This window comes from Sturnus vulgaris, chromosome 16, assembly GCF_052056855.1.
Source record: "Sturnus vulgaris isolate bStuVul1 chromosome 16, bStuVul1.hap1, whole genome shotgun sequence".
NCBI lineage: Eukaryota > Metazoa > Chordata > Aves > Passeriformes > Sturnidae > Sturnus > Sturnus vulgaris.
In genome coordinates this window covers 994,377-1,021,310 of record NC_142258.1, presented here as the reverse complement: position 1 = coordinate 1,021,310, position 26,934 = coordinate 994,377, and the positions used below count along the sequence as shown (strand labels likewise).

General features: G+C 61.9%; 5 protein-coding genes across 7 annotated transcripts in view; 1 reads left to right on the top strand and 4 right to left on the bottom strand.

Annotated features, from left to right (window-relative positions):
- CASKIN1 (CASK interacting protein 1) overlaps positions 1 to 4,050 on the bottom strand; it is a 29,054-nt gene extending 25,004 nt beyond the window's left edge. For both annotated transcript variants that reach the window (XM_088174183.1, XM_088174184.1), the window contains exon 1: positions 3,912 to 4,050. In XM_088174183.1, coding sequence (XP_088030309.1) covers positions 3,912 to 4,005 — 94 coding nt within the window. In that variant the 5' untranslated portion in view covers positions 4,006 to 4,050. The remainder of the gene's footprint in view (positions 1 to 3,911) is intronic.
- A 2,441-nt stretch (positions 4,051 to 6,491) lies between these two features.
- LOC106859254 (hexosaminidase D-like) lies at positions 6,492 to 13,147 on the bottom strand. Of its 2 annotated transcripts, none has more exons than XM_088174181.1 (15): positions 12,823 to 13,147; positions 10,209 to 10,415; positions 9,894 to 9,999; positions 9,530 to 9,761; positions 9,307 to 9,416; positions 8,921 to 9,008; positions 8,676 to 8,840; positions 8,400 to 8,583; positions 8,132 to 8,203; positions 7,820 to 8,024; positions 7,644 to 7,726; positions 7,373 to 7,451; positions 7,133 to 7,234; positions 6,924 to 7,013; positions 6,492 to 6,824 (listed from the first exon to the last, which is right to left on the bottom strand). In XM_088174181.1, exons 3-15 carry the CDS (start codon positions 9,986 to 9,988, stop codon positions 6,641 to 6,643), a joined length of 1,689 nt encoding a protein of 562 aa, XP_088030307.1. In that variant the 5' UTR covers positions 9,989 to 9,999; positions 10,209 to 10,415; positions 12,823 to 13,147; the 3' UTR covers positions 6,492 to 6,640. The 2 variants fall into 2 exon arrangements, with proteins under 2 accessions (XP_088030307.1, XP_088030308.1); XM_088174182.1 differs by having other exon boundaries at positions 9,894 to 10,020; positions 12,823 to 12,915.
- A 661-nt stretch (positions 13,148 to 13,808) lies between these two features.
- MLST8 (MTOR associated protein MLST8) lies at positions 13,809 to 18,037 on the top strand. The gene is made up of 8 exons (XM_014886474.2): positions 13,809 to 13,955; positions 14,048 to 14,099; positions 14,174 to 14,336; positions 14,431 to 14,506; positions 16,160 to 16,312; positions 16,396 to 16,520; positions 16,965 to 17,128; positions 17,541 to 18,037. Exons 1-8 carry the CDS (start codon positions 13,827 to 13,829, stop codon positions 17,657 to 17,659), a joined length of 981 nt encoding a protein of 326 aa, XP_014741960.1. The 5' UTR covers positions 13,809 to 13,826; the 3' UTR covers positions 17,660 to 18,037.
- A 312-nt stretch (positions 18,038 to 18,349) lies between these two features.
- On the bottom strand, positions 18,350 to 23,686 carry BRICD5 (BRICHOS domain containing 5). The gene is made up of 6 exons (XM_088174367.1): positions 23,638 to 23,686; positions 20,827 to 20,879; positions 20,292 to 20,444; positions 20,018 to 20,125; positions 19,026 to 19,170; positions 18,350 to 18,553 (listed from the first exon to the last, which is right to left on the bottom strand). Exons 1-6 carry the CDS (start codon positions 23,684 to 23,686, stop codon positions 18,459 to 18,461), a joined length of 603 nt encoding a protein of 200 aa, XP_088030493.1. The 3' UTR covers positions 18,350 to 18,458.
- On the bottom strand, positions 23,377 to 26,705 carry PGP (phosphoglycolate phosphatase). The gene is made up of 2 exons (XM_014886475.2): positions 26,075 to 26,705; positions 23,377 to 25,490 (listed from the first exon to the last, which is right to left on the bottom strand). The coding sequence occupies exons 1-2, from the start codon at positions 26,700 to 26,702 to the stop codon at positions 25,165 to 25,167; spliced, it is 954 nt and encodes a 317-aa protein (XP_014741961.2). The 5' UTR covers positions 26,703 to 26,705; the 3' UTR covers positions 23,377 to 25,164.
- Between the last annotated feature and the right edge of the window lie 229 nt (positions 26,706 to 26,934).

Below are 26,934 nucleotides of genomic sequence, written 5' to 3'. Positions count from 1 at the left end.
AGGGCCCAGCACATCTTTGGCCAAGTTGCCACAGGATCTGGCCCTACGGCCACTTCCCCCCATTCCAGATGTCCTGCCCAGCACCGACGGCTCCAGAGGCCAGCAGCACCCAGGGGCTCCAGCACTCCAGTGAGCGTCATCTGCTCGTCTCTGCCTGGGTTTCTCTGTCAGAAAGGAGGTTCTGCTCAGTGCCTGTACCCAGGGAGCAGCAGCAGGAGCCATCAGGGGTGGCTGCCTCCCAGGGAAGTTTTCCTGCTTTCCCAGAGGGTCGGGGGAACCGGGCAGCTCCGGTGGCTGCCGGCCACGTGTGCCCCGGGCACTGCACCACAATTGGATTTGCATCTGCCCTGCCTTTTACTGCATGGAAATTGAATTGTAAAATGTCAAAGACATTTCCTAACTGCGCCATATTAGCCCGGTTTTATTAAATACTGTTATCAGAGCAGATTATGAATGCAATCAAATGCAGGCAAGAAAACCCAGAATTAACTGGCCTCTGTGCAGGAGGACTCACCGGAGGGCAGGAGGCAGCTGGTGAGGCCCTGCCCAAAGTCCATGTCCCCAGGTGCTCTGGCTCTGCTTCCCACTGTCCCCAAATCCTGGAGCAACTCCAGTGCAACTCCACTCACGTCCCAGGATGGCTCCCTGGGGACAGCAGGACCCTGAGCTTTGAGGTGCCTTTCTGGGCAGGGCAGGACCTGCTCCCTGCACATGGCAGCAGGGCCAAGACTGATGGGACAAGCCCTGAGGTGCCAGTGACATGCAGGGCAGGATGCAGAGCCCTGCACAAGTGGCAGTGCAGGAATGGGGCTCTCCTGCCCGCAGTGGGGGCACAGTGAGAGCTGCCCAGGCCTCAGCACCAGCACCCCGGGCAGCGGGGCCAGGCTGGGCTGGGTTACCCAGGGCTACCCTGACATGGCACAGGGTGTGCAGGGGGTGCAGAGCTCCGTGCCCAGCTCCTGATGCCAGCCAGGTAGCGTGGTTAACCTGAGTGAGGCACTCAGAGCTCCAACAGCATACCAGGACACGAGTCCTGATGGCAACCTGGGGGACCAGGATGGCACTGAGGACCAGGCATGGGGTGGGCAGCACAGCCCCACAGGACACAGCCCTGGATTCCACCCACATGGCCAGTTCCTGCCAAGCTGGACCCTTGTCCTGGCACTGCAGGGCCATGTGCTGGGACATCTCCTTGGCCACTCGAAGCTACCATGTGTGGAAAGGCTTTACAGAGTCCCCCAGCCTGGCTGGAGGAGAAACTGGAGTGAAGGATCCAACCCTTGGCTCGAGGTCCCACACTCGGCACAGGGAGCACCACACAGGAGCCATTTCCAACGTAGAGGAGCCACTGGCAGCACTGGCCTCACAGGGAGCCAATGGAAGGAGCCACTCCAAAATTCCACAGGCAAGGAACTGGATCCTCTGCACAGCACAGCATGGCACGGCACGGCTCATCTCCCACTGCCCAAAGCTCCAGATGCCCAGGATAGGGATGGCACAGTGGGCATGGTGCTCCTAGAGACACCTCCTGCTCCCATCCCATCCCGCGGCGCTGGAGCCAAGGGGAAAACGCCAAGTCACCACATTTCTTCGAGGTAGCACCGAGAAGGAGGGGACAGGGAGGGAAACAGTTTGCTGCCAAATCCCTGCATCTGATTTGCGCAACTTTCAGACAACCTCATCAATTATGGATGGCCGGGAAGCAGGCGCGGTGCGCGCTGCAGCCGGCCCGGGCCCCCAAACCCGCACTCGCACCAAACCGGGCCCCATGTCACCATAGCAACCCGCGCTAATTCACGCAAGGATTTTTAAAATCTCATTTATTAAACCCCACATGAATAGGATATTATCCAGATAACAGAGCTAAGTTACAAATCTTGCTGGTGCCGCGCAGCGCGGGGAGCGCCGCAGGCAGGCGTGGGACCGGAACTTGGAGGGGACGTGGGGACAGCACGGCGTGGGGACAGCCCTGCTCGGTGCTCTCCCACTCCATGCACTGCTCCAGCCCCACCGCTGTGGCCAGAGGTACTTGTGCACCCCAGGCTGGGAGCGCAGCGCCCACCACTGCACGTGTGGCACCCGCTGCCACACGGGAGAGTCTGGGGAAATGGCCCCAGATGAGCCTGGCACTGGCATCCAGCAGAGCTGGATGTGGGCAGCTCAGCAAGGGAATGGGGTGAGCATCCAACCCCAACACCAGGCTCAGCCCCACTGAGTGTCCCTTGTCCCTAACCTGTGATCCTGGCACAGGGAGCACTGCTGGCCCCCGTGGCCTGGTATCCAGAGGGCTCAGCAGTGGGACATGCAGCAGAGCACTGGGAAGGACAGGGATGCAGGAGAAGGTGGTGGCACTCCGGCACCTCTGGTTGTTGCCACAGCAACGCCAGCTGTGTGCCCAGGGCAGCAGGGACCCGAGAGGGGTGTGTGGGCATAGAGCAGGCGTTGTCCCCATCCCCACACGCTGCCCCAAGAGGCCACGGCAGCAGCAGCAGCTGGAGTGGGTCGGGATGAAGTGGGCTCTGAGCTGAAGGTTCTTCTTGCCCTGCACAGTCCCTCAGCAACGACGGCACTGGGGGCATGGGGGACACCACGCCAGCCCTTCATGGCACAGGTAAACACATCCTGGTCCCACGTGGCACTGTGGACACGGTGGATGCAACACCAGAGCAGGGACTTAGGGAATGCCATGCCAACCCTGCTCAGTACCAGCACATGGGACACCACGCTGGCCCTGCTTGCCCAGAAACAGCCCTGCATGACCAGGGACGGGGGACACCTCGCCAGTCCTGCACAGCTCCAGGGAAAGGGGGTGCCAGCATTTGTGGAGTGCTGGCCCTGAAGAGAGGGGCAGTGGGCACAGCCATGGAGGGACCAGTGTGTCCAGTGACCCAGAGGCACAGCAGTGCTCCCCGTGCTCCCTGTCCTTACCCAGGGACGGTCCCCGGCCGCCCAGTTCATCCCCGGCACCAGGCCTGAAACCTGCGGCTGCATCAGCACCATGAATTATTCAGTCCCGGGCGGAACGCCTCGACGGAGCAGTTACATCCTACAGCGAGTAGATACTCATGGAGCTACACACACGTACACCCGGAGACGCACACGCACAGCCACACGCACGCCCCCGCAGCCTCACACCTGGCCACGCACCCGCGGCGCACCCGCGGAGCCGTGCACAGCCCAGCCGCAGGGATGCACCGGGAGATACCCGCGGAGCGACATCCAAACACCCCCTCAGCGAGAAATACCAACAGCCCAGCCAAACACACAGATGCCAGGGTACACACCGCCACGCAAACACCCCACGCACCCAAACACAGCCGCACACGCACCCGCGGCAGCGCGGACACACGCAGAGGTGTGCGGGCAGCGAGCCCCGGCGCTCACCCGCGCCGGCCGGGCACACTCGCTGCACGCACACGCAGATGCGCCCGGCGCTGCCCGGCCGCAAACCCTGCCCAAACCCCCGGGAGCACCGGGCCCGGCTCCTGGAGGGGCAGGAGTTGCTCCTGGGTACAGGGCAAGGGCAGTCCGGCCGGACCCGACCCCTCCAGGGGTGCCCCGGGACCGGCGAGGAGCCCCTTTGCAGCGCTCCGCACCCGCGCAGCGGCCGGGGATGCTCCCAGCCCCGCCGGCACGCTCAGACCCTCGCCGGGCAGCGCCCCCCGCCCCTCCCGGGGGTCCTCAGCACGTCTACGGTCCCCGCCCGCCTGCGACGAGCCGCAGCCGGGGAAGGGCCGGGGATGCTCCGGGGCGGGCAGGGCGGCATCGCGGCCGGGCCCCGGGAGCAGCGCTAGGATGCGGCCCCGAGCCGCCGCGCCCGCTGCTGCGACGCCGGTGCCCGTGTGTGCCCCCCCTCCGAGTGTCCCCCCACCCCGCCGCCCCCCGCCCGGCCCCGCCGCCGCCGCACTCACTGGCTTTGCCGGGCTTGGGCCTCTGCAGCAGCTTCTGCACGGCCGCGATGTCCTCCGCCTTCACCGCCTGCACCAGCTCCTGGTCCTTGCCCATGGCTGCGCCGCGCCGGGGCTGCCGGCTGCGGGCTCACGGCCCGAGCATCCTCCGCGGCGCGGCGCGGCGAGGGGCGGGGGGCGGCGGGGGGCGGCTCGGCGCGGCTCGGCACGGCTCGGCACGGCTCGGCACGGCACGGTGCAGCCCCCCCGCCCAGCCCGCCCGCTCCGGAGGCGGGGGCGGGGGCGGCGGCGGGCGCCCGGGGCGGGGCGCGGCGGGGCGGGGGGGCCGCACCGGGAGCGCGGGGGGCAGAGAGGGAGAGGAGGAAGAAGAGGAGGAGGACGAGCAGCAGCGGCAGCAGGAGGAGGAGGAGGAGAAGGCGGGGGCCGCCCGGTGCTGCGGGCGGAGCGCGGGGATCCCCTCCCCGGTGCCGGGCCCGGGGGACGCCCCGGTGGGAGCCGCCGCGCAGCCGTGGCGTGGAACGAGCTGGCGGGTCTCAGCGGCCGGAGGGGACGGGGGGAACGCGGCTGCCCTGCTCGGGGCCTCTTCCTCCTCGGGTAGGATCCCGGGGGATCCAGCAGACCCCCTCCCGGGGCATCCCGTGCTCCCCAGCCCTGCTCCAGGTGCCCTTCGCCGCTCCCCGTCCCGCCTGGCCATCACAGCAGCCTGCGGTGCCGGTAACGGAAACCGGGCAGGAGCAGCCTTCCCATTTCTGCAAAAAAAGCTCTCATTACCGCGTCATTTTCCACTTTTATTTACACAATGGCCGGTGACATTCGTCCCTTTCATTTGTAAGGCTGAAATGACCGAGACATTAAGTTGCGGAGGGTTCCCGAGGGCTGAGGAAGATGAGAAACCCGATAGGAAATGGGGCCAGTGATGGACAAGGCGTTAATGTCCCCGCGGTGCCATCAGAGCAGAGCACAGACATCACTCGCACGAAATCAACCCAAATTTCTGCCCTCCCGGACAAGTTCCTAGCTAAAAGCCTCGGGGAGTCCCGTCTCCAGCAAACGGCCACATGGGGCCAGGAGGCTGGTAGCCAACTGGCCACCACAGCGCTGAGCACTGAGGGGTGCAGCCATAGGTGGGTGCAGTGTGCGGGGACCGGGAACTGCAGCTCCGTGTGAGCACCCGTGGCAGACGGGAAGATGGAGGAGGGAGCCCGGCTGTGCCCTGATGACCCCGGCTCGCCCCGTCCTGGTCCATGCCCCCCGACTTGGAGCACAAGGATCCCCTGCACAGCCTCCAGTTCCTGCCCAGTCCCCATCTCCGGGCTGACCCCCCCTCAGGGATGGCGGGGTGCGTCTCCTCTCCCCACCCCCACTTTCCAATCCAGGACATTTGGGTTGCCAGCACGGAACGCCGTCTAATCTGCCCTCTAATCCCGCAGCCGGGCTCTGCACGGGGCCCTGAGCCGCGGCCGGGCTCCCGGGGCTGGGGGCTGGGGCTGGCGCTCCGCACGGGTCGGGGGCTTCCTTCACATCTGCCACCACCTGATCACAAACGGAAAGGCTCAACAAAGATCCCTTTGTGCCCCACGGCTCCCTCCTGCCGGGCCCTCGCACCCAGCGACCCAGCACAGACACGGCACGGGGCAGCTCCTGCCCCCATGGCCTCGCCGGGCACCGGGACCTCTGTGTCCAGGGCACGACACGGGGACAGCAGGGCAAGGGTGTGGGGCCGGTGGGGTCCCTCCTCCCCTCCTGAGCCGGGCTTTGCGGGAGGAGCTCCAGCCCGGCGTTCCTGCGGCTCCCTCGGGCTCTTGCCAAGTCGGGTTGGTCTTTGCAGAGCAGAAGAATGTGCAGTGAAATGTCCCCGTTCCTGCCCTGCACACGCCGAGCGAAACCAGCGGCCGGAACGGGCAGAGCCTGGGGCACAGAGGGTTTAGGATGGGCACTGTGGGCAACAGGCACGTGGAAACCTGACTGTGGGAACTGGAGACAGCCCCAGCAGCAGGAGGGCTCGTCCCACGCAGAGATCCCCCCCAGCACAGCTGCCTTTCCGATGGGAAAGGATGGGAAAGGAGCACAGCAGAGCCTCTGCCTGCACTCGGGAGGCAGGGGGGGGTCTGGGAGCACAAGGGGCTTGGGTGCTGGAATAACAGAGAAGGAAGAGATGAAAGCAGAATTTGGAGGCTGAAGAACCCTTCACACCCCTCCCAGTGACCAGGGATTCACAGAGGCTGAAAACACACACAGGGTTGGGGAGTGGGTGCTGGTGGGAGCCTGGCAGGGCCCCTGCATGTCCCTCTGTCCCTGCTCTGTCCCAGGTGGCAGTCCCAGCCCTGGGCATGCAGCAGCCACAAGCTGGATCTTGTCCAGGGAGGGCACGGCCACCTTCGAGGCCAGCACGAGGCACACGAGTGTCCCCAAGAGCTCTGCCACACTCTGCCCTGTGGCTGCCAACCCCTCCAGCTCCATCAGAGCCTGAGCAGTGGCCGAGGAGCTGTCACAGGATAGACCCCAGCCCTCCCCACCAGCCCGAGCTCCCTCTCCCTGCATGGGGGGAGGGCACAGCCGTGGCCCCCGCAGCAAGCAGCAGGATCTACGAAAATATTTTATTGTGGAGGGGAGAGTGCAGGGGCTCTGTACAGTGCAAACAGCGGCAGCAGCGCCGTCACCAGCAAACAAACACGCGATGGTGACCCCCAAAGCCCAGCCAGGGGGCAGCAGGAGCCGGGGGGCTGCAGCCCCTACGTGGCCTTGGGCCGGCCATTGAGGCGGATGATGGCCCGGTAGTCCCGCACCAGGTCCCGCAGCTGGTCCAGGTAGGGGTTGACGTTCTCCTCCATCCACTCCTCCACTGTGTCAGGGAAGTAGATCCTGTCCAGCTGGGCACGCAGGTCACGGACAAAGCTCTCCCAGTCATCATGGAGCCTGGAGCGGGGAGAGCAGGTGTCCAGCTCCCTTCTGTCCCAGCCCAGGACCCCTCCCAGCCCCACGCAGGTTCTTCCCAGCCCCCAGCACTCCACGTACTTCAGCACTTTGCTGCCAAAGCTCTCCATGTTGCGGGGGTTCCCAAACTGGCGCTTCCGGTGGTAGGGGCTGAACCAGCCTTTGATGGCACTGGAGAGGCACGAAGGACAGGGGGGCACAGGGGCCACCGGGGTGGGGAGCTGTGCATTCCCCTCCCATGGAAAAACATAGCCAGAAGCACCAATCCCACTGCTCCCTCCGCCTGTTACCTCTCCTCCTCCAGTGCCTTGAGGATGCTCTCCTTCAGATGCCCATTCACCTGCTCCACCATGTGGTAGATCTCCACACCAGGGAACGCTCCCCTGCCCTCGCTGGGGGAAGGGAAGGTGAGGGCTCAGCACGTGGGGTGCACTGAGCTGGGTCTGGGACCAGGGCATTTGGGTGCCCAAGCCCCTGCTTCCCTCCAGTGCATCCCTTCTGATGCAACTGCCCCGACCAGTGCCACGCACCAGGTGCTCTGCTCCAGCTGCACGCTCTCCAAGCCCAGCACATCCAGGACCTTCCTCTTTGCCTCTTCTGTGAAGCCCCCTGGGAGGGCGAGGAAAGGCACAGAAGAGCTTGGGACACCTCGCCATCAGGCTCACCCCGGCTTCACCGCACCCCCAAAACCGAGTGAGGTGAAGCTCTTCCTCCTCTGCCTCCCACCTCCCCCCAGTGCCCTGCCCAGCATGACGGGGTGTGGCAGGCAGTGGGAGGTGAGGGCAGGGCTGGGGGGCTCACCATTCACCAGGGTCTGCAGGCAGATGGCCAGAGAGGGGATGCTGACAGGCAGCAGCTCACAGAGCACCGAGTAGTGATCATACCTGCGGGACAGGGACAGCCACCACCTCTGCACCGTGCCAGCACGGCTCTGTGGGCACCGGGAGGGCAGGGGGGGTCCCACCACCACCCCTTACCTCTGCCAGCCGGTGAGCACAACGCCCTGCAAGCGCAGCGGGGCCAGCCGTGGCACGGCCTGCATCACCTTCAGCCAGCTCAGGTGGTTTTTCAGGTGGTAGCTCAGCGGGGTCCAGGCCTGCGCTGGCCCCGTGGTGCCCTTGAAGGCGCTGGCGAACCAAACCGCCTCGAAGCCGCTCTCCACGTACTTGGTGAGGAAGGGCACTGCAGCGGGACAGGGGCAAGCCACCAGTGCCACTGTCCCCAAGAGACGGCGGGGGGCTCAGGGGGGATCCCCCCACCACCCCCAGGAGCCTGGCACGTCACCTTACCGATCTGCTCAGCCTCGAAGTCGGGCGCATAGAACCACACCACGGGCGAGACGTGCTTCGCTATCCCGGACTCTGCGGGGACAGCAGTGAGGGGACATTGGTGCCAGCAGCAGGAGAGAGCCTTGGGCTCCTCATGCCACCCTGAGATCCACAGGGCAAGGCATGGGCTCCTGCTGGAACCAGGAGTGATGCCTGCCAGGGTGGACACAGGGTGGGTGCTGCTGAGGAGCCTCCACGGGTGCCACCACTGCTGTCCCTGTCCCCTCACCCCGCAGGGCTCCCACGCTGATCTTCCTCAGCATGTCGTCCCACATGAGCACCCGCAGTCCCCAGTACTGCGCCGTGAGGAAGCCCAGAACCTCCTTGATGTGCTTCAGGTACATGGTCCCCACATCGCCCTTGTTGTGGCTCATCCAGTTCTTGGAGTCCATCCCCTCGCCGAGATGGAAAACCTGGACTTAGGGAAAGGGAGATGCTCAGCAGCTCTGGGAGCACCCCCAGTGTCTGGGGTGAGGGTTGGGGTCTCTGCACAGCCCCTGCCCACCTCGTCTGCACCGATGTGGATCCAGGTGGAGCGGCGGTGCTTCTCGATCACCTGGGACAGGATGCTCTTGAGCAGGGCCAGGGTTTCGGGGACGTGGGGGTTGAAGCTGTTGGGGAAGCGCTCGACCTCCCGCAGGTGCTGGTACTTCTCGTGCTTGAGGATGAACTGCGGGGAGGAACCATCAGGGGGGTGTCCAGGGGGAACCCCTGTGATCTGGGACGGGGAGCAGGACTGGGAGCCTCTACCTCCACATGGCCAAAGGTCTGCACCAAGGGAACCACCTCCAGCTTGTGTTGCTCCGCCAGCTGCTGGATCCGCTCGATGTCCTCCTCGCTGGGAGGGCAGGGACAGGCTCAGCAGGGGATGCCAGGGCAGAGGGCAGAGCATGGGGGCACTTTTCCCCTCCTCTCCCTCCTCTGGCACCCTGCCCACATGGCCCCACACTTTACTGAGGGGCACAAACATTGACGTGTCAGGGCAGGAAGCTGGTCTGCCCAGCAGCACAGCCTGGCCCTCTGACCGTGGGCACGGGGCCAGGTGGGTCACACCCAACCCCTGGCACACCGGGACCTGCAGGGGCCACAAGCCCCACAGCCAGCTCAGCACACAGCCCTGTGTGAGCCCTGCTCACCTGTAAGCATACGGGGACCTGAGGATTTCCAGCTCTCCCTTGAAGGGGAACATGTCCTCGTACTCCATGAGGACACCGTTGGCTCCCAGCTGGGACAGGAGGGGGAACACCTGCAGGGTGGGCAGGGTGGGCTCAGCGGTGGGGATGGCGCAGTCCAGGTGTCAGCAGGACCCTGTCAGTGTCCCCTCCTTCGCCCCTCCTCCCTGTCCCTGGGCATCCTCACCTGTTCCAGGTAGGAGACTCTGGGCGCAGCTCCCTTGAGGTCGAGGTGGACCAGCCTCATCTCGGTGGCACTGACATCCCTGGGGACCTGCTGCTTTTGCTTCAGGGAAATTATCTTTGCTGGAGGGACCTCCAGGACCTGGCTCTGGGGGATGATGTCCTGGACGATGTCACCTGTGTCCCCCCAGAACCCGCTGTCCTTGCTGACGTGCTTGTGCAGCTCCAGGGTAAAGCTGCAGGGAGTGGAGCAGGGGTGAGGGTGTCCATGGGGTTATGGGGGCACCAGCTGCCCCCAGCACCGGGCACCACAGAAGCACAGCCCAAGGTGTGCCACAGATCCCCCTGGGGTCCTGCTGTCACCTCACCTGTCACGGAAGAGGAACTTGATGCCAGCCAAGGCCACGAGGAGCAGCACAACGAGGCGCAGCAGGTTCAGCCGGTGGCTCCGCTGGAAAGCCATCTCTGGGATCTCTGGGGACACACACGGCTCTGCTACACCATGGCCAGCAGTGGCCAGAGGGACACCAAGCACAGTGAGCCCAGCTAGCCCCACGTACCGTGCCCTGCTCCCCTGCCCAGGGCAGCACGAGACCCAGAGAAAGGCGACATGGGGGCAGCCCCTCTGGCCAGCCTGGTGCCCATCGGGGACGTGTGCGGGCAGTGCCCCGTGTCCCTCCTACCTCGTGTGCCCCAGCGTGGGGCCAGCGGCCAGCTCCGCCTCTCCCTCTGCCTGCCGGGGTGAGGCCGGTGCCGGAGCAAACAGGGCGGTGGCTGCAGAGCAGGTCCCCACCGGGGATCCCGTCGGGCTGCCGGGTCACCCCCGAGCCAGGAGCCGTGTCACAGGGCGGCTGGATGGGCTGGCATCACGGGGTGGGCACGGTGCATCCCTGCGGACAGGGAAGAGGTGATTGGGAGCCAAGCGGGCACATGCCAGCACCGGGATGCTCCGGGAATGGCACCGGCACAGCCACGGCACTGGCGGGGTGAGGGTGGCAGCCCGGACCCCCTTGGCACCCTCACGGATCCTCCTGGGAGCCACACGCCGGCATCACTTCTGCCCTTCCTTTCTCCCGTTTCTCCGGTTCTGGTGGGTTCGGTGAGGCCCGGTCAGGGCAGCGCAGCCCCCCCGCAGCTCTTCTGGTGAGCTGCCACCCAAACACGCCCGAGCTCAGGGTTCAATTCAGCGCCGGCAGATCGGGGAAGTGAAAAGCAGATTTTGGCAGCAGCGGGTGCCCAAGCGGCTCAGCTGATCGCGAGGGTTTTGTTTGTGTTGCCAGAGCGGTGGCACCAGGGAGAGCCGAGCTGAGCCTCTCGCTCCGAGTGAGCCCTTTTCCAGACACAGCCCTAATCCCTCCCGACACGCTGCCCTGCCCGCGGGGTGCAGGGGCTGCAGCGCCCGGGACCCCCCCGGGCTGCAGGACGTGCTGTGCCCAGAGCACGAGGCCCCAGCAAGGCCAGGTCACAGGGCAGCACAGCGATGTGCAGGAGGGAGCTGGAGCATCCCTGCTCCATCCCCATCGCCCGGTGCCCGCGGGTACCCAGTCCCTCGGTGCCCGCGGGCAGGAGGAGGAGCGGGAGCCGGTTTTTGGGGAGCAGGGTGTTCCCCGCGCTCCTTCTCTGCATGGACAAGGTACCTCGTGGCACTGCAGCTCCTGTGCTGCGAGGGACAAACGTGGTGCCCGCTCCCTGCCGTGCCCAGCTCGGGATATTCCTGGCAGCTCCAGCACAGCCCGGCAGGGATGTGCCAGGCTGGAGATGGCTGCCAGCCCAGGGGTCACCACTGGGCGCACAGAGAGGACACAGGAGGGGGGGTCAGTGGCTCCTGGGCACGCAGCACGGGGAGCCCAGCACCCAGGAAAGGCCATAAATATGCCAAGTGCTAATGGCGCTGTCATGGGAACACAGTGCCTGATCGGAACAGGGATAAATATTTAGACAGACGCTGTCACCTCGCCAGGATTCGGTGTTTTTAATACGCGTTATCTTATTTAAATAGGGCAGGTTCCCAGGGCTGCAGCTCCCGGGCACAGCCAGGGCCAGGGCAGGCGGGATGGGCGCTGGCCGGAGGGGGGCCGGGGCCAGCCAGGGGCCACCTCCCTGCGCCACGGGGACATCCCTGGGCAGCGAAGGCTCAGCTGATGGATGCCGCCCCTCTAACCCGGCACCTCGTATTTATTAACGTCACATCTTGTGGGGGACGGCGCTGGAAGGCCCCGGGAGGCTCGGAAGAGCCCACAGCCGGCCAGGCTGACTCACGGTTCCACCGGCAGCGGGGCCAGGAGGGGCCGCAGCCTCGGTGCCCCTCCCTGTCTCCACGATGCCCACGTGGGTTTTGTGGGTTTTGCTGCCAGCCCCCTGCACCCAGCCCAGCTCCCCGCTTACCTGCCAGAGCCACGAGGAAAGGGGGATGGAAGAAAACAAACCCCAACCTGAGCCTGGAGGCGGCAGGGTGGTGAGGAGGGGAGGAGGGAGCCCAGCGTCCCGGGGCTGGCATCCCGGACCCCCTTGTGTGCCACTGCGTTCCATGGACTGGCAGCGAGGGTTTCAGGTGCCCCCCGGCTGCTCGCAGCTCCGCTCCGGTGCTCCCCACCGTTTCCATGCCAATCCCCGCGTCCCGGCACACCCGACAGTGCAGCCGTAGGGAGCGATGCTGCTCCGGGCACGCTTCGAGTGCGCGCTCACACACACGTGCACACGCTCACGTGCTTCCAGAGCATTCCACGGCCAGCCTGGCCGCCACCAACCCGTGCTGCCAGCCTGTGCCACCCTCCAGGATGAGCTGCCCCTCGTCAGAGGCTGCAGCCCCACGGCTGGGGACTGCCCTGTGAGGTTACAGCTCCATGGCAGCAGGAGATGGCGGTTCCCTCATCCCTGGGCAGAACTGGTCCCTGTCCCGTCCCGTTCCTTCCCGGGTTACTGGAGCACACGTGGACCAGCCTCTGGGCACAAGGGACCCTTTCCACACCCCAGCCATCCCTCTGTGCTGCGGGGCACCACCCACACCCCGCAAACCCGGCACATCCCACACCAAGGACATCCCTTGGGCATTCCCGCGCTCCACGGCACCCTCCAGGCTCTGCTCGGCACCCCTGCGGCCCCGGGCACACCTGCGTCCTCCCGAGCATCCCCGCATCCTCCCGAGCATCCCTGCATCCTCCCCGGGCTTCCCTGCGGTACCGGGGCCCTGCATCCCCCCGCATCCTCCCGGCACCGATCTCCACCGCAGCACCGGGCATCCCTGCGCGGCGCCGGCATGCCCCGGCCCCGAGCATCCCCCGCTCCCCCGGCCCTTACCGGCAGGTGCGGGGCGGTCGCGGGCACCTCCGGGAGCGGGCACGGGCACGGGCACGGGCTCGGGCACGGGCACCGCCGCCGCCGCCGCTCTTAAAGGGCCCGGTGCCCGCCGGTGCGGCAAGTGAGGAGGGATGCACCGGGCCCCGCCACCCGCGGCGCACAGCGGGCACCGTGCCCAGCGCACCGTGCCCAGCGCACCGTGCCCAGCGCACCGTGCCGGCGGGCACCGGCACAGCGCGGAGCCACCGTCCGCCTTGCCCCGGGCGGCACCGGCACAAGGGGTGGCCCTGGTGCGGCTCCACTGCTCCCAGTGCCGGTTCTCAATGCCCGTTCGGGCTCGGTGTGTGCCCAGTGCCCGCCCCCGCCCAGCGATGCTCGGTGTGTGCTCTGTGGCTGGTGCCCGGTGTGTGTCCCGTGTCCCACGTCCTGTGCCCAGAGTGTGCCCAGTGTGTGTCCCATGTACAGTGTCTCGTGTCCTATGTCCCGTGTCCCGTGTCCCGTGTCCCGTGTCCCGTGTCCCGTGTCCCATACCTCACAGCCCATGTCCCATATCCCATATCCCATATCCCATATCCCATATCCCATATCCCATATCCCAGATCCCAGATCCCAGATCCCATATCCCATATCCCATTTCCAGCACGGCGCCCCCTGCTGGCACCTCTGCGAACGCGCTCTCCCCCTCCCCTCCCGCCGTGGTCTCGCCCGTCGCTCCCCCCGCTCCCTGGCCATGGTCCGTCCCCCGGCCCCGCCGCGGCGCATGCGCACTCCCGCAGGACGCGGCCCGGAGCGGCTGCGCGCTCACGGGGAGCCGCGCGCACGCGCAAAGCTGGGAACGTGCGGGGATCGGGACCGGGACCGGGACTGGGGCTGGACCGGGGGGACACGGGGTGAGGGTGACCCGCGGGCCGGGCCGAGACTCCGCGGCGTGAGACAGACCCTGCAGGCTTTAGGGAGTCTCCCGAGTGCGGGCGGGGCGCGGCGGCTCCGGGAGCGGCGGCACCATGAACGCGGCGCAGGGCACGGTGGGCAGCGACCCGGTTATCCTGGCCACGGCCGGCTACGACCACACGGTGCGGTTCTGGCAGGCGCACAGCGGCATCTGCACCCGCACGGTGCAGCACCAGGACTCCGTATCCTTCCTTCCCCGCCGCCCCGGCAGCTGGGGCCGCCCCCGCGTTCGGGCCCGGTGATGGCTCCGTACCGACCTTAACGGAGCCCACAGCAGGTGAACGCCCTGGAGATCACCCCGGACCGGAGCATGATCGCAGCCGCAGGTGAGCGCTCCTGCCCCGCCGGGCACGCCGGGCACACCGGGTACCGGTGCTCAGCCGCTGCCCGGTGCTCGCAGGGTACCAGCACATCCGCATGTACGACCTCAACTCCAACAACCCCAACCCCGTCATCAACTACGACGGCGTGAGCAAGAACATCACCTCGGTGGGGTTCCACGAGGACGGGCGCTGGATGTACACGGGCGGGGAGGATTGCATGGCCCGCATCTGGGACCTCAGGTGGGCACCGGGGGGTTCCCCCCCTGTGGCAGCGCCTCCCGGGCTGTGGGGCCGATCTCAGAGCCCTGAGCACTCCTCCCTTGCTCTGTCACAGGTCCCGTAACCTGCAGTGCCAGCGCATTTTCCAGGTGAACGCTCCCATCAACTGCGTCTGCCTGCACCCAAACCAGGTGAGGAAGGTGCCTCCTCTGGGGCTTCCCAGCTCAGAGAATCCTGTGGAACAGAGCTTGAAGCTCATCCCATTGCACCCCCTGCCATGGGCAGGGACACCTTCCACCATCCCAAGGTGCTCCAAGCCTCATCCAGCCTGGCTTTGGAGAGATGTATCCCAGCAGAAGATGGGGTACAACAGGTCGTGGCTTGAGGGCTTCACACGATGTGTTTGTGCTGATCACCTGGTGGCTGTTGCAAAGGGACAGCACAGAGGCTGCACTGAGCTCATCCCATGGGAGGAAACATGCCCTGGGAGGGGACTCTGCCCCTGAACATCACTGGGGATGTGATGGGAGCAAAGCTGGAAGAGTGAGGGCAACTGGGACGCTTCAGGGTGACAACACTGCTAAGGAAAAGCATCCTGGGGCCTTTGGCCGTGATTCCTTTCAGGTCAGGTTTGGCTGATGTTCACCAGTGAGTTCAGCAGCTGTTGCTGAGCAGAGGGAGAATGGGGACTCTTGAAGAGGCTGAAGGGAGCAGGAGCAGGGAAATCAATAGAGATCAATCAGTGTTAATGGCCTGGCTGGGCTGGGCTGGACTTGCAGGGCTGTGGTTTTGCCTGCAGACAGGGCCGTGCAAACCTCGGTAAAATCCTGAGTAATGGAAATGTTTCCTTGCTTTTCATTTAGCAAAGGTTTAGTTTTGCAAATCAGGAATTTCAAACTAAATTTGAGATCGGTTATTTGGACCAGACTGTCCAAATGCTCTTGTAGTGTCAGTGCTGAGAGAGTGTATTATGTTAGATGAATATTGCTGAACACAGGTCTTAGATGGGAAATAATCCCTTTCCAAGATGCTGCTGAGGTGCAGTGTTGGTTTGTGAGCAGAAGATGGTTAATTAGACCAAAGGTAGCAGCGTTTGTTGGGACAGTTCCGTGGCTCTGCAGTTCCCTCTGCAGAGTTGCTGATCCAATTATCCAGAGATTCTTCATGGCCTGAGTAAAGCCACGAAAACTCTGGACTCAGCATTCACAGCTGCTGAGAAGGGGGGCTGAGGGTTGAGGAGCCCAGAAGAGACTTTTGTGCAGTCAGATAAATGCATTGAGTGGTGTTTGTCTCGTCAGAACCAGCCTCTGCTCCCAGGGACAGGATTAGCTGTGCCTGATGACCTGATCTCCTCTAGGGATTCTGCTAAAACTGTGGCCAGCGCAGGGCTGTCGATAAAGGCCTGGTTTGAGTGGAGACATGCCAGCATTGTCTGCTCTGAGCATGGGATCAGAGCCAGGACTCCTGCCCTTGGCTCTTGTCCTTCCCCTGAGAAGGGGAGAGAGAGAGAAAAACCCACTTCGGGTTGTGTTTTTTTCAGGTATCTGCAGCCTTGAGTGCTTCAGTTGTTCAGTGGCCAACATGTCCCTTAATGCTGCCTCTCAGACGTGCTGAAAAGCACTTGGCTCCTGTGGAGCTGTGGCTGTGCCACAGCCCTGGAACCGGGACAGCTCTGTTTGTTCTGGGGTCCAGCAAATCAGCAAACCCTTCTGGGGAGGGAAACAATCTTTTGCAGAGTGTCATGGGTGTCAGACAGGAGGCAGGACAGGACCTTGATGCTTAAACCCAGAGCAGGGCTGCAGTGATGGATGAGGGTGCCAGCTCCAGGCCGTGTGTCCCTGCAGGCAGAGCTGATTGTAGGTGACCAGAGCGGGGCCATCCACATCTGGGACCTGAAGACTGACCACAACGAGCAGCTGATCCCCGAGCCCGAGGTGTCGGTGAACTCGGTGCACATCGACCCTGACGCCAGTTACATGGCAGCTGTGAACAGCTCGGTGAGCCCTGCTTGGGTGGGAGCTGGGCTGGGTTTGGATGGGCATGCAGCAGCCTGGACACAGATCCTGCTGTGTCTCTGCAGGGAAACTGCTACGTGTGGAACCTGACGGGTGGAATTGGTGAGGAGGTGACACAGCTGATCCCCAAGACCAAGATCCCAGCACACAACCGCTACGCCCTGCAGTGCAAATTCAGCCCCGACTCCACGTGAGTGTGGAGCCCCTCACCTCCCTCCCAGGGCAAACACGGGAGGCAGGGCCTGGCTGTGCCTCCAGCTGTGCCTCCAGCTGTGCCCCAGCTGTGGCTGTTGCTGGCTCCACACTGCAGGCCCCAGGGAGGAGCGGGACAGGGGGCAGGGGATGTGGCACCACAGAGTTGATGTCAGGGGTGTCCCACTGAGCTCCCTGAGCTCAGCAAGGTTTGCAGCCATGAGTTGTTCTACAGCTGGGATCCAACTGCTGCAGTGTGAGCTCCTTCACAGAGTCTTGTTCAGCTGGAATCTCCCAAATCAGACAGTGCAGGTGTAAGGAGATCTGATTGCAATGGGGGCAAGTCTCCAGGCTGTCACTGGCCCTGGCCCAGGTCTGTGGTAGCAAGAGGCCTGCAGGGGGACAGTGACTGATGGGGTTGCCCTCACATGTCTCCTTGCAGGCTCTTGGCCACCTGTTCTGCAGATCAGACGTGCAAGATCTGGAGGACTTCAAACTTCTCTCTGATGACAGAGCTGAGCATTAAGAGCAACAACCCTGGCGAGACATCCAGAGGCTGGATGTGGGACTGTGCTTTCTCTGGGGACTCCCAGTACATTGTCACAGGTGAGGCAGCACCTGGGCTGTGCCAGGGCCCTGCAGCAGCCACGCCTGACCAGTTACCTTGGCTGGGACATGGCCAGAGCCTGGGCAGTTTTGCTGACTGAAGCGTTTTGTGCTGCTGCATTGGGGCAGCTGTTGGAACTGGAGAGGAGATCTCCAGCTGTGCTGTTCATCTCACAGGTCACAGTGTGTTAGTCCCTTAAACACACCTGTGGTCATTTCCACACTCACTGCTCTCCAAAACTATTAAGCCCCACATACAGAGAAATGCACTAAGCTGCTCTGCCTTGCTGGTCATCACCAGCCCTAAGGATGGCTGAATGAAGCAAGAGGAAATAATAATAGTAAATAATAGTTAAAAAAGAAACTTAAAAGGTAATATATATCCCACTTTCCTTTTCACTCTCTGTTCCAGCCTCCTCTGATAACCTGGCCAGACTGTGGTGTGTGGAGACAGGAGAGATCAAGAGGGAATACAGTGGCCACCAGAAAGCCGTGGTCTGCCTGGCCTTCAATGACAGCGTGTTGGGATAACGGGCACGTGTGGCAAGGACAGGACCTCTGCTTCTTTCCCCTCGCCTTGCCAGACCCTCTCCAGAGCCTGGGACACACACTGTACCCATCCCCTCCCACCTGGAGAGGGCTGGGGCTCTGACAGGAGCAGCTGCAGCAGCCTGGGGTGAGACCAGGCTTCAGCTGCAGGCAGGACATCGCTGAAATGTGTGTGGCCTCTGAGAGGGAATGGGAGAGGGTGGCACGATCCCACTGCAGGGACACAGGTACAGTTCAGCTGCAGGAATCCCTGGAGCATTGACTGCTGACAGCTTTGGATGTTCTCGTAGCCCAGAGTGGGAAAAAAATAAAAGTCAGCCTTTGCAAGTGATGGGAGAGGCTGAGCAAAGAGGAGAAGCAGCTCTTGTCTCGGTTTGCAATCCCTTTATTCAAAGTGTTTCACAGAGTGACTTGGAGAGCTGCTCTCCTAAAGCCAACCACCCCCCAGGTGTAACAAGAACCACCTTGTGTTGGACAGAGCCTGGAGCCCCAAAACTCCAGCTGCTTCCTGGGATTCCTCTAGGACTGGGTCTCCTAATTCCTACGGACACGGTGCAGCCCTGGAGCAGAGCTGCAGTGTCTGTGCTGACAGTGCTGAGCAGAGGCCTCCTGTTTCTCTAAACTCTCCTCATCCTTTTTTTCTAAATTCTCCTGACCTGCAGCATGAAATGAGCAGGAAGCTCTGGGCATGTTGTAGGTGTTCCCTTCCTCTTGGAAGTCAGAGGCTTTTCAGGAATCCTGTTCAAGTGTGAGGGCAGAGAGGCGGCCGTGGCTGCAGCACTTACTCAGGCAGGTAATAGAAGCAGATGGACACACAGATGTTGCTGGGGAAGCAGATGTCAATGCACAGGTAGATGAGGCGCTGCCTCCCCGGGCCTGCCAACGAGCAAGGACTGCAGTGAGAGCAATGCTTTGATCCTGCAGCTGCAGGGTCCCCAGGGATGCTTTGGTCCTGCAGCTGCAGGGTCCCCAGGGAGCCGAGCAAAGGGAAAGCCTCAGGGAATGAAAGCTGGAGTGAGACAGAGCAGGCTGACAGCTCAGCAGGCTGCTTTGGCTGAGGATGAAGGTCAGGGATTAACCAGTGATGTCTCAGGGGACAGCTCTGTGTGCTGGCTGGGGCAGGGGCTCAGGGCCCACCCCAGTGCCACGGCTCAGGACGGGATGGGTGTGAAGCAGCACTCAGGGATGGTGAACAATGGTCTGGTTTTTCACTAGAGGTCACCAGTCCCTGACCTGGGCCTTGGCAGCCTGTCCTGGGATGCATCAGCTGTTGTGTAGCAGAGCCTGATCCTCTTAGAGGTGCTAGAAAAGCTCTTGCCTCCCCTGCCCAGGGAGCTGCCCCACTTACCCTGCCCTCTCTGCACCCAGAAGATGGATGTGTGCTCACACAGGGTCTGCACAGCCTCCCCCAGGCCCCTGGGCTCCACCTGCTTCCCTGCCACAATGCCCAGGAACTCCCGGTAGAACTTGGTCTGGTTGTTGTGCTGCAGCAGCTGAAAGAAACATCCCAGTTGGTTCCTCCCAAGGCACTTTGGCCCTCCAGCCCCACAGCCCAGGAGTGCTCTGTACCCCAGCAGGTTTCTCCTGCCAGCTGTCCTGCCCCTTTTCCCAGGGTGAGGCTGCCACGTCTCATTTTCTGTCTCTGGGCTGCTGGCAACCCCAGCACTACCAAGTTTTACTTCCATTTAGGAGCCTCGAGGCTGGGCAGGTGCTTTCCCTGCATCCCCTTTGTGATCCTGTGTTCCTACACTTCTCTGGGAGTAAGGTGAGGAACAAGGAGCCCCCAGGAGCCAGGAAATGGATAGCAGATGGCAGGGGCACAAAAAAATGGGGCTTTCTGTCTTCTGGAAATGGAATCTGCCCCTGCTCAGGCATCCACTGACATTTTGTTCTGAGGGTCCCTATACATAATTGCCTCCAACTTTCTTTCTTCCCTGGGAGTTTGGAACAAACCCCCTTTGTTTTTCCTCCCCCAGATTTTTGAGCAGGTAACAGAATCCAGTGGGAGCAGGTCCTGCAGGAGCCCTGCTATTCACCTCCATGGGACACATCCCCCTGCCCCAGCCTGCAGCTCAGCTGCTTCCCACAGGAGTCAGGGTTTGGATAAACCCAGGGGCTGCTGCTCAGAGCCCAGCCTAGGGGCACAGCTCTGCTCCTGGGAGCAGTGAACCCCTCAGAACAGGGGCTGCCACTGCTCCCCCCAGCTGGGAGAGCTCTGCCCTGGATCCTTGGGGTGCAGAGACACCCCTGCAAATTCACATGGAGGAGAATATTCAGCGACACTGTGCAAAGCTCAAACCATGCCCCAGCTGTCCCAGGAATGCTGCAGCAGCTGCTCACTGTGTGCTCAGAGGAGTTGAGAGGTGTCTGCAGGGTCTGCAGGTCCCAGGGGTCCATCCTCCTCAGGTAGCAGGCTCGCTGCTCCAGTGGCTTGTAGCACACGTAGCCCTGTGGACAGATGTGCCCCTGATGAGGAGCAGGCAGCACACACCCACCTCTGTCCCAGGAAAACCCTGAAATGGGCATTCTCCTTTCCCCTGCTGAGTTTCCTGACTAAAGGAGCAGAGAAAGGCAGCAAACAGAGCTGAGGAGGCAGGGATGCCCCGGCACTCACGTTCCTGCTGTCGTACAGCACCACGGCGCTCAGGTTGCTCTGTGAGGTGATGTAGTAGGTGATGGTGCTCCTGGCCTTGTCTACCACGGCTGTCTGGTTCCTCAGCAGGTCCTGCTGGTCCTGGAGTGTCACTCTGACGAGCTGGGAGCCAGCCTGGGCATGAGGAGTGGGAGGACAGCACCCACCATCAGCAGCTCTGTGCTTGTGTGTGCAGCATCTCCCACCAACAGCATCCCCGGCTGGCCCCGTGCTGGCCTCTGCTCCTTGTCTGATTCAGCAGTGCAGAGGAGGAGGCTCTGACCCACGGGGAGGATGATCCACGACTCCGTCCTCACCCCCACCTCATGCCAAAGGCAGCAGGTGCTGGAGGAAAGGACCAGGGGACTCCCAGCCTCTGGCACGTCCCTGCCCCACCTGCACCTTCCTGCATTGCCCAGGACTGGTCCAGCCCAACCATCCCTCCTGGGAACTGCTTCCCACACAGCTCAGGGCTGCAGGCAGGAGGAGGATTCCTGCCCAGATCAGGATCTCTTACCTGGGCAGAGCTGGGGGAGAAGCTGAGAACCCCCACGACACTGATGCCAACAACTGCAAAAAGCAACAAGGCAACGGACAAGATGATCCAGAAGGTCCTGGAGGGAGCTGGGAAGTGTGCTGTGGCCCTCCTGTCCTTTTGCCACGGCAAAAGAAGGAGGAACAGGAGTTAAAATTAACCCTTCTGCCAATTCTTCTTCATCAAACATATTTCCAGCTCGTGACACAAATCCTTGTGCAAACTGGAGCGCAGGGCTGTCAAGCCATTGCAGCACCTGGGATAACAGAGCCTTTATTCCACAGAGCTGGAATTCCAGATCCAGCATCCTGGTAACCAGCACTGCCACAGCCAGCAAAGCTGCAAAGCCCCCAGGGCAGAGCTGGAGCAGCAGCTTTCCAGACACAGGGAGCAACAAATTAAATTATTTTGGTTTACAGCAGAAATCCCCAGTGGGACTGTCAGAATTGGAATCAAACCCTGTGTGGAGTGACCCTGCTTCTGTTCCCCTCCCTGTGCTTGGCTGTGCTGGATTTTCTTGCTAAGTTGTTTTCCATGAGACCAAGGAAAAAGAGCTTGGCAGTGCTGCGACATTTCTATTGGCTCTGTTAATTTACTTTAATTCTTACATTGAAGCAATTAAATTAAACTTCATGGCACATAATGGGATTTTTACAAAGCAGAAAATGTGCTTTCAATAATCTCAAACACAGCCCACATTTAAAAAAGAACCTGTTTCTCAATCCTCTGAAGGACAGGGAAATTCAATCCATGCCCAGGATTACATGTGTTCCAGCTGCACGAGGATCCAGCCTTGGGACAGTTATGGATCTTTATTGGAAACAGGGAACTTCCAGATCATTCCCCCAGAAAAGCAGTGAGTTAGAACTGCTCATATCTGAAATCCTATCAATTCCAGCAGAGCAGAGCCCCAGCCCTGCAGTAACTGGCAGGTTTTCAATAATCAATGGAATTCGCTCTGGTGGAAAAAGTGCAGATAAAGAACTCCAGCAGCTCCTTCCACTGTCCCAGACTGCTCCAAGCCCCATCCAGCCTGGCCTTGGACACTCCCAGGGATCCAGGGGCAGCCACAGCTGCTCTGGGCACCCTGTGCCAGGGCCTGCCCACCCTCACAGGAAGGAATTCCTTCCCTGTATCCCATCTAACCCTGCCCTCTGGCAGTGGGAAGCCATTCCCTGTGTCCTGTCACACCCTTGTCCAAAGTCAAGTCCCAAAGGAAGGACAGAGCCAGCCTTGGCCCAGAAGCTGCTGGAACAGGGAAATCACTGCAGGAACAGAGAATATCACACTGGAACAGGGAAATCACTGCAGGAACAGGGAATATCACACTGGAACAGGGAAATCACTGCAGGAACAGGGAATACTCACTGCAGGAACAGGGAATATCACACTGGAACAGAGAATATCACTGCAGGAACAGGGAATACTCACTGCAGGGGCAGCACGGCCGGCACTGTCCCCTCCTTCCATCCTCCCCTTCAGGCGAGGACCTGGCTGCTGCTGCTGCTCTGCCTCCTGCCCATGCACAGAGTGGGCATGATCCCTGCTCCAGGCACACCTGGGAAACCTCAGCGTGTGTCTGTGGGACATAAATACCTGTCCTTCACAGCCACGGGGCTCTGCAGGAGGGGGAAACCTGAGGCCAGAGCAGGAGCTGAGTGCTGCTGTCAGTGCCCGGCGTGGCTCTTCCTGCTCACCCCCGGGATGGGCAGGAGCCACAATGGGGGCCTTTGTGTCCCCTCGGGGCTGGCACGGCCCAACACGGGCCCAGGTGAGGCTCTTTGAGAGATCAAATGACCAGAGGACACTGGCAGCCTGCCCTTGTGGCAGTGGCAATTCCCACATTTCAACAGGAATTCGGTGCTGCCGGAGCTCCGTGGGCTGGAGCCAGGTGTTGATCCTGCTGGCCCAAGCCTGGGCTGGCACGGACACACCTGTGCCACCCTCGAGGGAAAAGGGAAAGGGGCTGTGCCACAAAGTCACCACCACAGCCTGCACTGCACTGTCACCCGTGCCCTGTCCTGAGAAACTCCTCGAGCACCCAGATCCTGAGCAGTCCAGGAGCCTCCAAAATGTTCCAGACCTGCCAGCTAGACGTAACAAAGATGTGGAGGCAAGGAAAAGCTAGGAATTCCTTCATGTGATGTCTATCCAGGGAAAATGCAGGTTTTGGACATTTTCCTATCAAGCACAGCCCAGGGCTGAACAACCTGGGCAAAGGGAGCCCCAGGAAGGAGAGGGACTTCGGCCAAAGGCATGGGCAAGACAGAGGAATGGCTTTGCTGCCAGAAGGCTGGATTAGATGTAGGAAAGAAACTCTTCCCTGGCACAGCATGCCCAGAGAAGTTGTGGCTGCCCCTGGATCCCTGAGTGTCCCAGGCCAGGCTGGACAGGACTTGGAGCAGCCTGGGACAGTGGGAGGTGTTGGGGTTGGACTGGATGGGTTTTTAAGGTCCCTTCCCAAACTGCATCCCTGACTCCCAGGATTCCCAGTGCACCAAAGCTCACAAAGACCACACAATGAGACAACGCTGAGGAGAGCAGGTTTGAGAGTTTAATGGGAATTCAAGTAGAGGATTAAGAACCGTTTGGAAGTCAGAACAGAATTTGAAGCACGATTGATACCACCACCAGCACATTCCAGCATCCCTGAGCCCAGGCAATGGCTCCGTTGCCACCAAGAGCTCTCAGCAGGGACAGAGCTGCCTGAGGGATGCTGGACTCTCTGCTGGCCTTTTCCTGACATATCCTGACACAAAAAGCACCAGATACAGAGACTGAATCCAAACCCACAGTAACAATCAGACATGACCTGCAGTGAGTCCATAATGTCCATTTCCATGTTACCCAGATCAAGGGCAAGCTCTGCCTCTGGCACTTTGCAGTCCTTCGTCTGGAGATGGGAGCAGGGAGATTATCCACATTTCCTTCCACAACTCCAGATTACAAACAAACAGCCTTTCAGAGGCTCAGCAATGCTCTGGGAACACCAAGACCCTCTGACTGCAGGGTTATTGCTGTACAAACAAGGTGACAAGTTACCAGGCAGGAAATGGCATCAGCACTGCCCAAGCTTCTCAGCTAGACAGGAAGGAAAACCAGTGCTTAAATTGAACTGTAGATACTGGAATCTATGGAATAAAAGCGTGTTATTTGCATATATAATTTTCAATTAATTCTGTAACGCAAAAGCTTTCACCGTGGGATTCAGGCAGCACAAAAACCACCCTGTGGTGAGCCCCTCATTGCCCAATCCCACCTGGAGATCAAATGGAATCATCCCTGAGCAAGCCAGCACTCCTCCTCATCACCCACCATGCCTGGCCCCCGCCGGCACACGTGGAAGATCTGAACCTCAGGGATGGGAAGGAAGCACGAGCTATTGTCACACACAGCCAGGACCCACAGGGCTCCCTGTGGACAACTGTCCATGCACCCATGGACTGAGCAGGAATTGGGATTGTGCAGCTAAAGCCAAGGCAAGTGGCTCATTGATGCTGAGGGAAGTGCAGGAGCTCGGCACGCATCGATCCAGGGATTTCTGGGAAGCAGCAGAAGTGAAGGACAGTCCTGGGTGGCTACAGACTCTCTGCATTACCAAATGCAATGGTTTAGGGGAATTAAATCAGTGAAGTCCATTCCTCTCATCCTCCCTCCTGGGAAACAAGATATATTATCATAGACTCTATTTATAATTTAAATATATTCTATCTTTATGCTCAGGGAGTGCCTGTGTGTACATACACTTTACACACATTCGACCTTGGATAGACACTGTGTGCAGCAGCCAAGGTCTGGAATTTTGTGGGATCATCCCAGTCTGCATCTCAAGTGCAATGTGCAGTGGTCAAATGAAGGAGATAAATTTGTGTGACCTGATGTGGGGCTGTGCCCCTAAACAGGGAAAAAGAATCACCTCAGGGGCAAATACTATCTCCACAAGTGCTTCCAAACACAACCACAGCTACTGCACATCCCAAGAGTCGTTTCCCTGAGCCATGGCCCAGCCTGGCCAGGACATGATCCTTCTGCTCAGATCAACCAGCTCCACTTCCCCAGCTCAGCCCAGAGCTGTGCCCTGTGCCGTGGAGCACCACAAACATTGGATCGATGCATTTATAACTAAACCCAGCCCCAAGCCCCAGCCCCGGGTGCCACCGTAATGCCCCCTTTGTTCCAAAGTGCATTTCAGACTGAGATGTAAACAGAATCATACCGAGAGGACAGAGAGGAGACAAGCTAAGGGTTCTAACTCCGGGGAGTATCTAGTGCGTACGTTACTGTCACAGGCTGCTGCCCAGGGCTGCTGCCCGGGCCCTGTCACTCCCCCAGTGCCGGGAGCAGGTCGGCGATGCTGTCGACGTAGAAATCCGGGACCAGGCTGTGCCTGGCAGGACAGCCACTGTCCTGGTGGCCCCGCACCTCGTCCAGCGCCGTGACCCCGGTGAGGGTGAGCAGCGTGGTGAGGCCGCAGTCGTTGCCCATCAGGATGTCCGTGTCCAGCCGGTCCCCCACCATGATGGTGCGTGCGGGATCCACCTGGAACTCGCCGGCCACGCAGTCGAACATGAAGCGGTTGGGCTTGCCCACGATGAAAGCCTCGCGCTGCGCCGCCGTCTCCACGGCCTTCACCAGGCATCCCGTCCCTGCGGGGAACAGGCAGCAGGGATTAGGGGCAGAGGCTCCGGCGCCCACACGAGCCGGGACAAACCCGCTCAGGACACCGCGAATGCAGCGCCTCAGCTCTACAGGCAAAGGGACGGGTCTGTCCCAGGAGAGCCTTCCAGGAGGTTGGAATTCCGCCCCGCAACGTCGAAAGGGAAATCCTATTCGCAAGGAAAGGATCAATAAGGATTCTCTCTCTTTCAGGGGTGCTGTGGAGGAAAGGCTCCGGGATACCCAGGCTGCCTCAAAGAATCCCAGGATAGCTGGAGCTGACCTCTGGAGATCATCCAGTCCAACCCCCCCCCAAGGCAGGATCACCTAGATTAGGTGACACAGGAACGTGTGCAAGTGAGTTTGGAACGTCTCCAGAGATGGAGACTCCATGACCTCCCCGGGCAGCTGTTCCAGCACTCTGCCACTCCCCATGGGAATCTCTTCCTTAGGCTGAGGTGGAACTTCTTATATTTTACCAACACCACACCGAAGGACGATGAGCCGCAGAGCTGAGCGCGGAGACCCCCCCCAGCCCCGGGAGCACCCCCTCCACCCCCCTCGCCCCGCGCACCGGGGATGCCGGCGCCGCCCTCGAGCGGCAGCCGGTGGTCGCGGTTGGTGCCGACGAGGAGGCAGTCGGAGCCGCCGCGCAGGAGGTACCGCAGCGCCTGGCACAGCTTGGCGTAGCTGAAGTGTTCGTCGAAGCCCACGAGCACGGCGCGCACGGCGGGGTCGAGCGGCGCCTGCACCCAGTCCTTGGGCGCGGGGCCGGGCAGGGCGGCGGGCCCGGGGCCGAGGTGCGGGATGCCCACGGCCTCCAGCTCGGCGGCGAGCGCGGGGCTGCCCAGCACGTAGGCGGCGGCGCCGGGCGGCAGCGCCTGCCGGAGGTAGCGGGCGGCGCAGAAGGCCGAGCTGAAGATGTGCCGGGGCTCGGCGGGCGGGAAGCCGAGGCGCCGCAGCTTCTCGGTGTAGGCCGCGCGCGTCCGCCCGCTGTTGTTGGTCACGTAGCACAGCCGCTTGCCCGCCGCCGCCAGCCGGCCCAGCGTCTCCGCCGCGCCGCTCACGGCCGCCTCGCCCCGCCACAGGACGCCGTCGCAGTCGAAGAGCAGCGTGTCGGCGTTGGCGAGCACGGCCCGCGCCGCCTCGCCCTCCAGCCGCCGGCAGCGCCGCGGACCGTCCGCCGCCATCGCGTCTGCCATGGCCGCCCCGCCGCGCCCGAGCGCCCTATTGGCCGCACCGCCCACCGCGCGCTCTCCCCGCGCCTCCCCATTGGCCGCGCTCCGCGCGGACCGCGTTCCCATTGGGCGGCGGTGCCGGCAGCCACGCCCGCCCGCCGGGAGCCGGCGCCCGGTGTCCCCCTCGTCCTCCCGCGCGGCGCCGCCGATGGCGCCCGGCGCGCTGCGCTCTCATTGGCCACCCTGCCCGGGGGCC

What these genes read in the sequence shown, in the direction of transcription:
- LOC106859254 (XM_088174181.1), bottom strand. Translation starts at nt 9,988, where the DNA reads ATGGCTTTCCAGCGGAGCCACCGGCTGAACCTGCTGCGCCTCGTTGTG. An exon ending in AGGTCCCCGTATGCTTACAG is followed by an intron (nt 9,009 to 9,306) that starts GTGAGCAGGGCT and finishes CTGCCCTCCCAG; the next exon opens with CGAGGAGGACATCGAGCGGA. An exon ending in TTTGGCAGCAAAGTGCTGAA is followed by an intron (nt 6,825 to 6,923) that starts GTACGTGGAGTG and finishes TCCCCGCTCCAG; the next exon opens with GCTCCATGATGACTGGGAGA.
- MLST8 (XM_014886474.2), top strand. Translation starts at nt 13,827, where the DNA reads ATGAACGCGGCGCAGGGCACGGTGGGCAGCGACCCGGTTATCCTGGCC. An exon ending in CGGTGCAGCACCAGGACTCC is followed by an intron (nt 13,956 to 14,047) that starts GTATCCTTCCTT and finishes CGGAGCCCACAG; the next exon opens with CAGGTGAACGCCCTGGAGAT. An exon ending in AAATTCAGCCCCGACTCCAC is followed by an intron (nt 16,521 to 16,964) that starts GTGAGTGTGGAG and finishes GTCTCCTTGCAG; the next exon opens with GCTCTTGGCCACCTGTTCTG.
- BRICD5 (XM_088174367.1), bottom strand. Translation starts at nt 23,686, where the DNA reads ATGGAAATGGACATTATGGACTCACTGCAGGTCATGTCTGATTGTTAC. An exon ending in TCAACTCCTCTGAGCACACA is followed by an intron (nt 19,171 to 20,017) that starts GTGAGCAGCTGC and finishes TGTTTCTTTCAG; the next exon opens with CTGCTGCAGCACAACAACCA. An exon ending in CTGGGTGCAGAGAGGGCAGG is followed by an intron (nt 18,554 to 19,025) that starts GTAAGTGGGGCA and finishes GCTCGTTGGCAG; the next exon opens with GCCCGGGGAGGCAGCGCCTC.
- PGP (XM_014886475.2), bottom strand. Translation starts at nt 26,702, where the DNA reads ATGGCAGACGCGATGGCGGCGGACGGTCCGCGGCGCTGCCGGCGGCTG. An exon ending in GGGCGGCGCCGGCATCCCCG is followed by an intron (nt 25,491 to 26,074) that starts GTGCGCGGGGCG and finishes TGTTCCCCGCAG; the next exon opens with GGACGGGATGCCTGGTGAAG.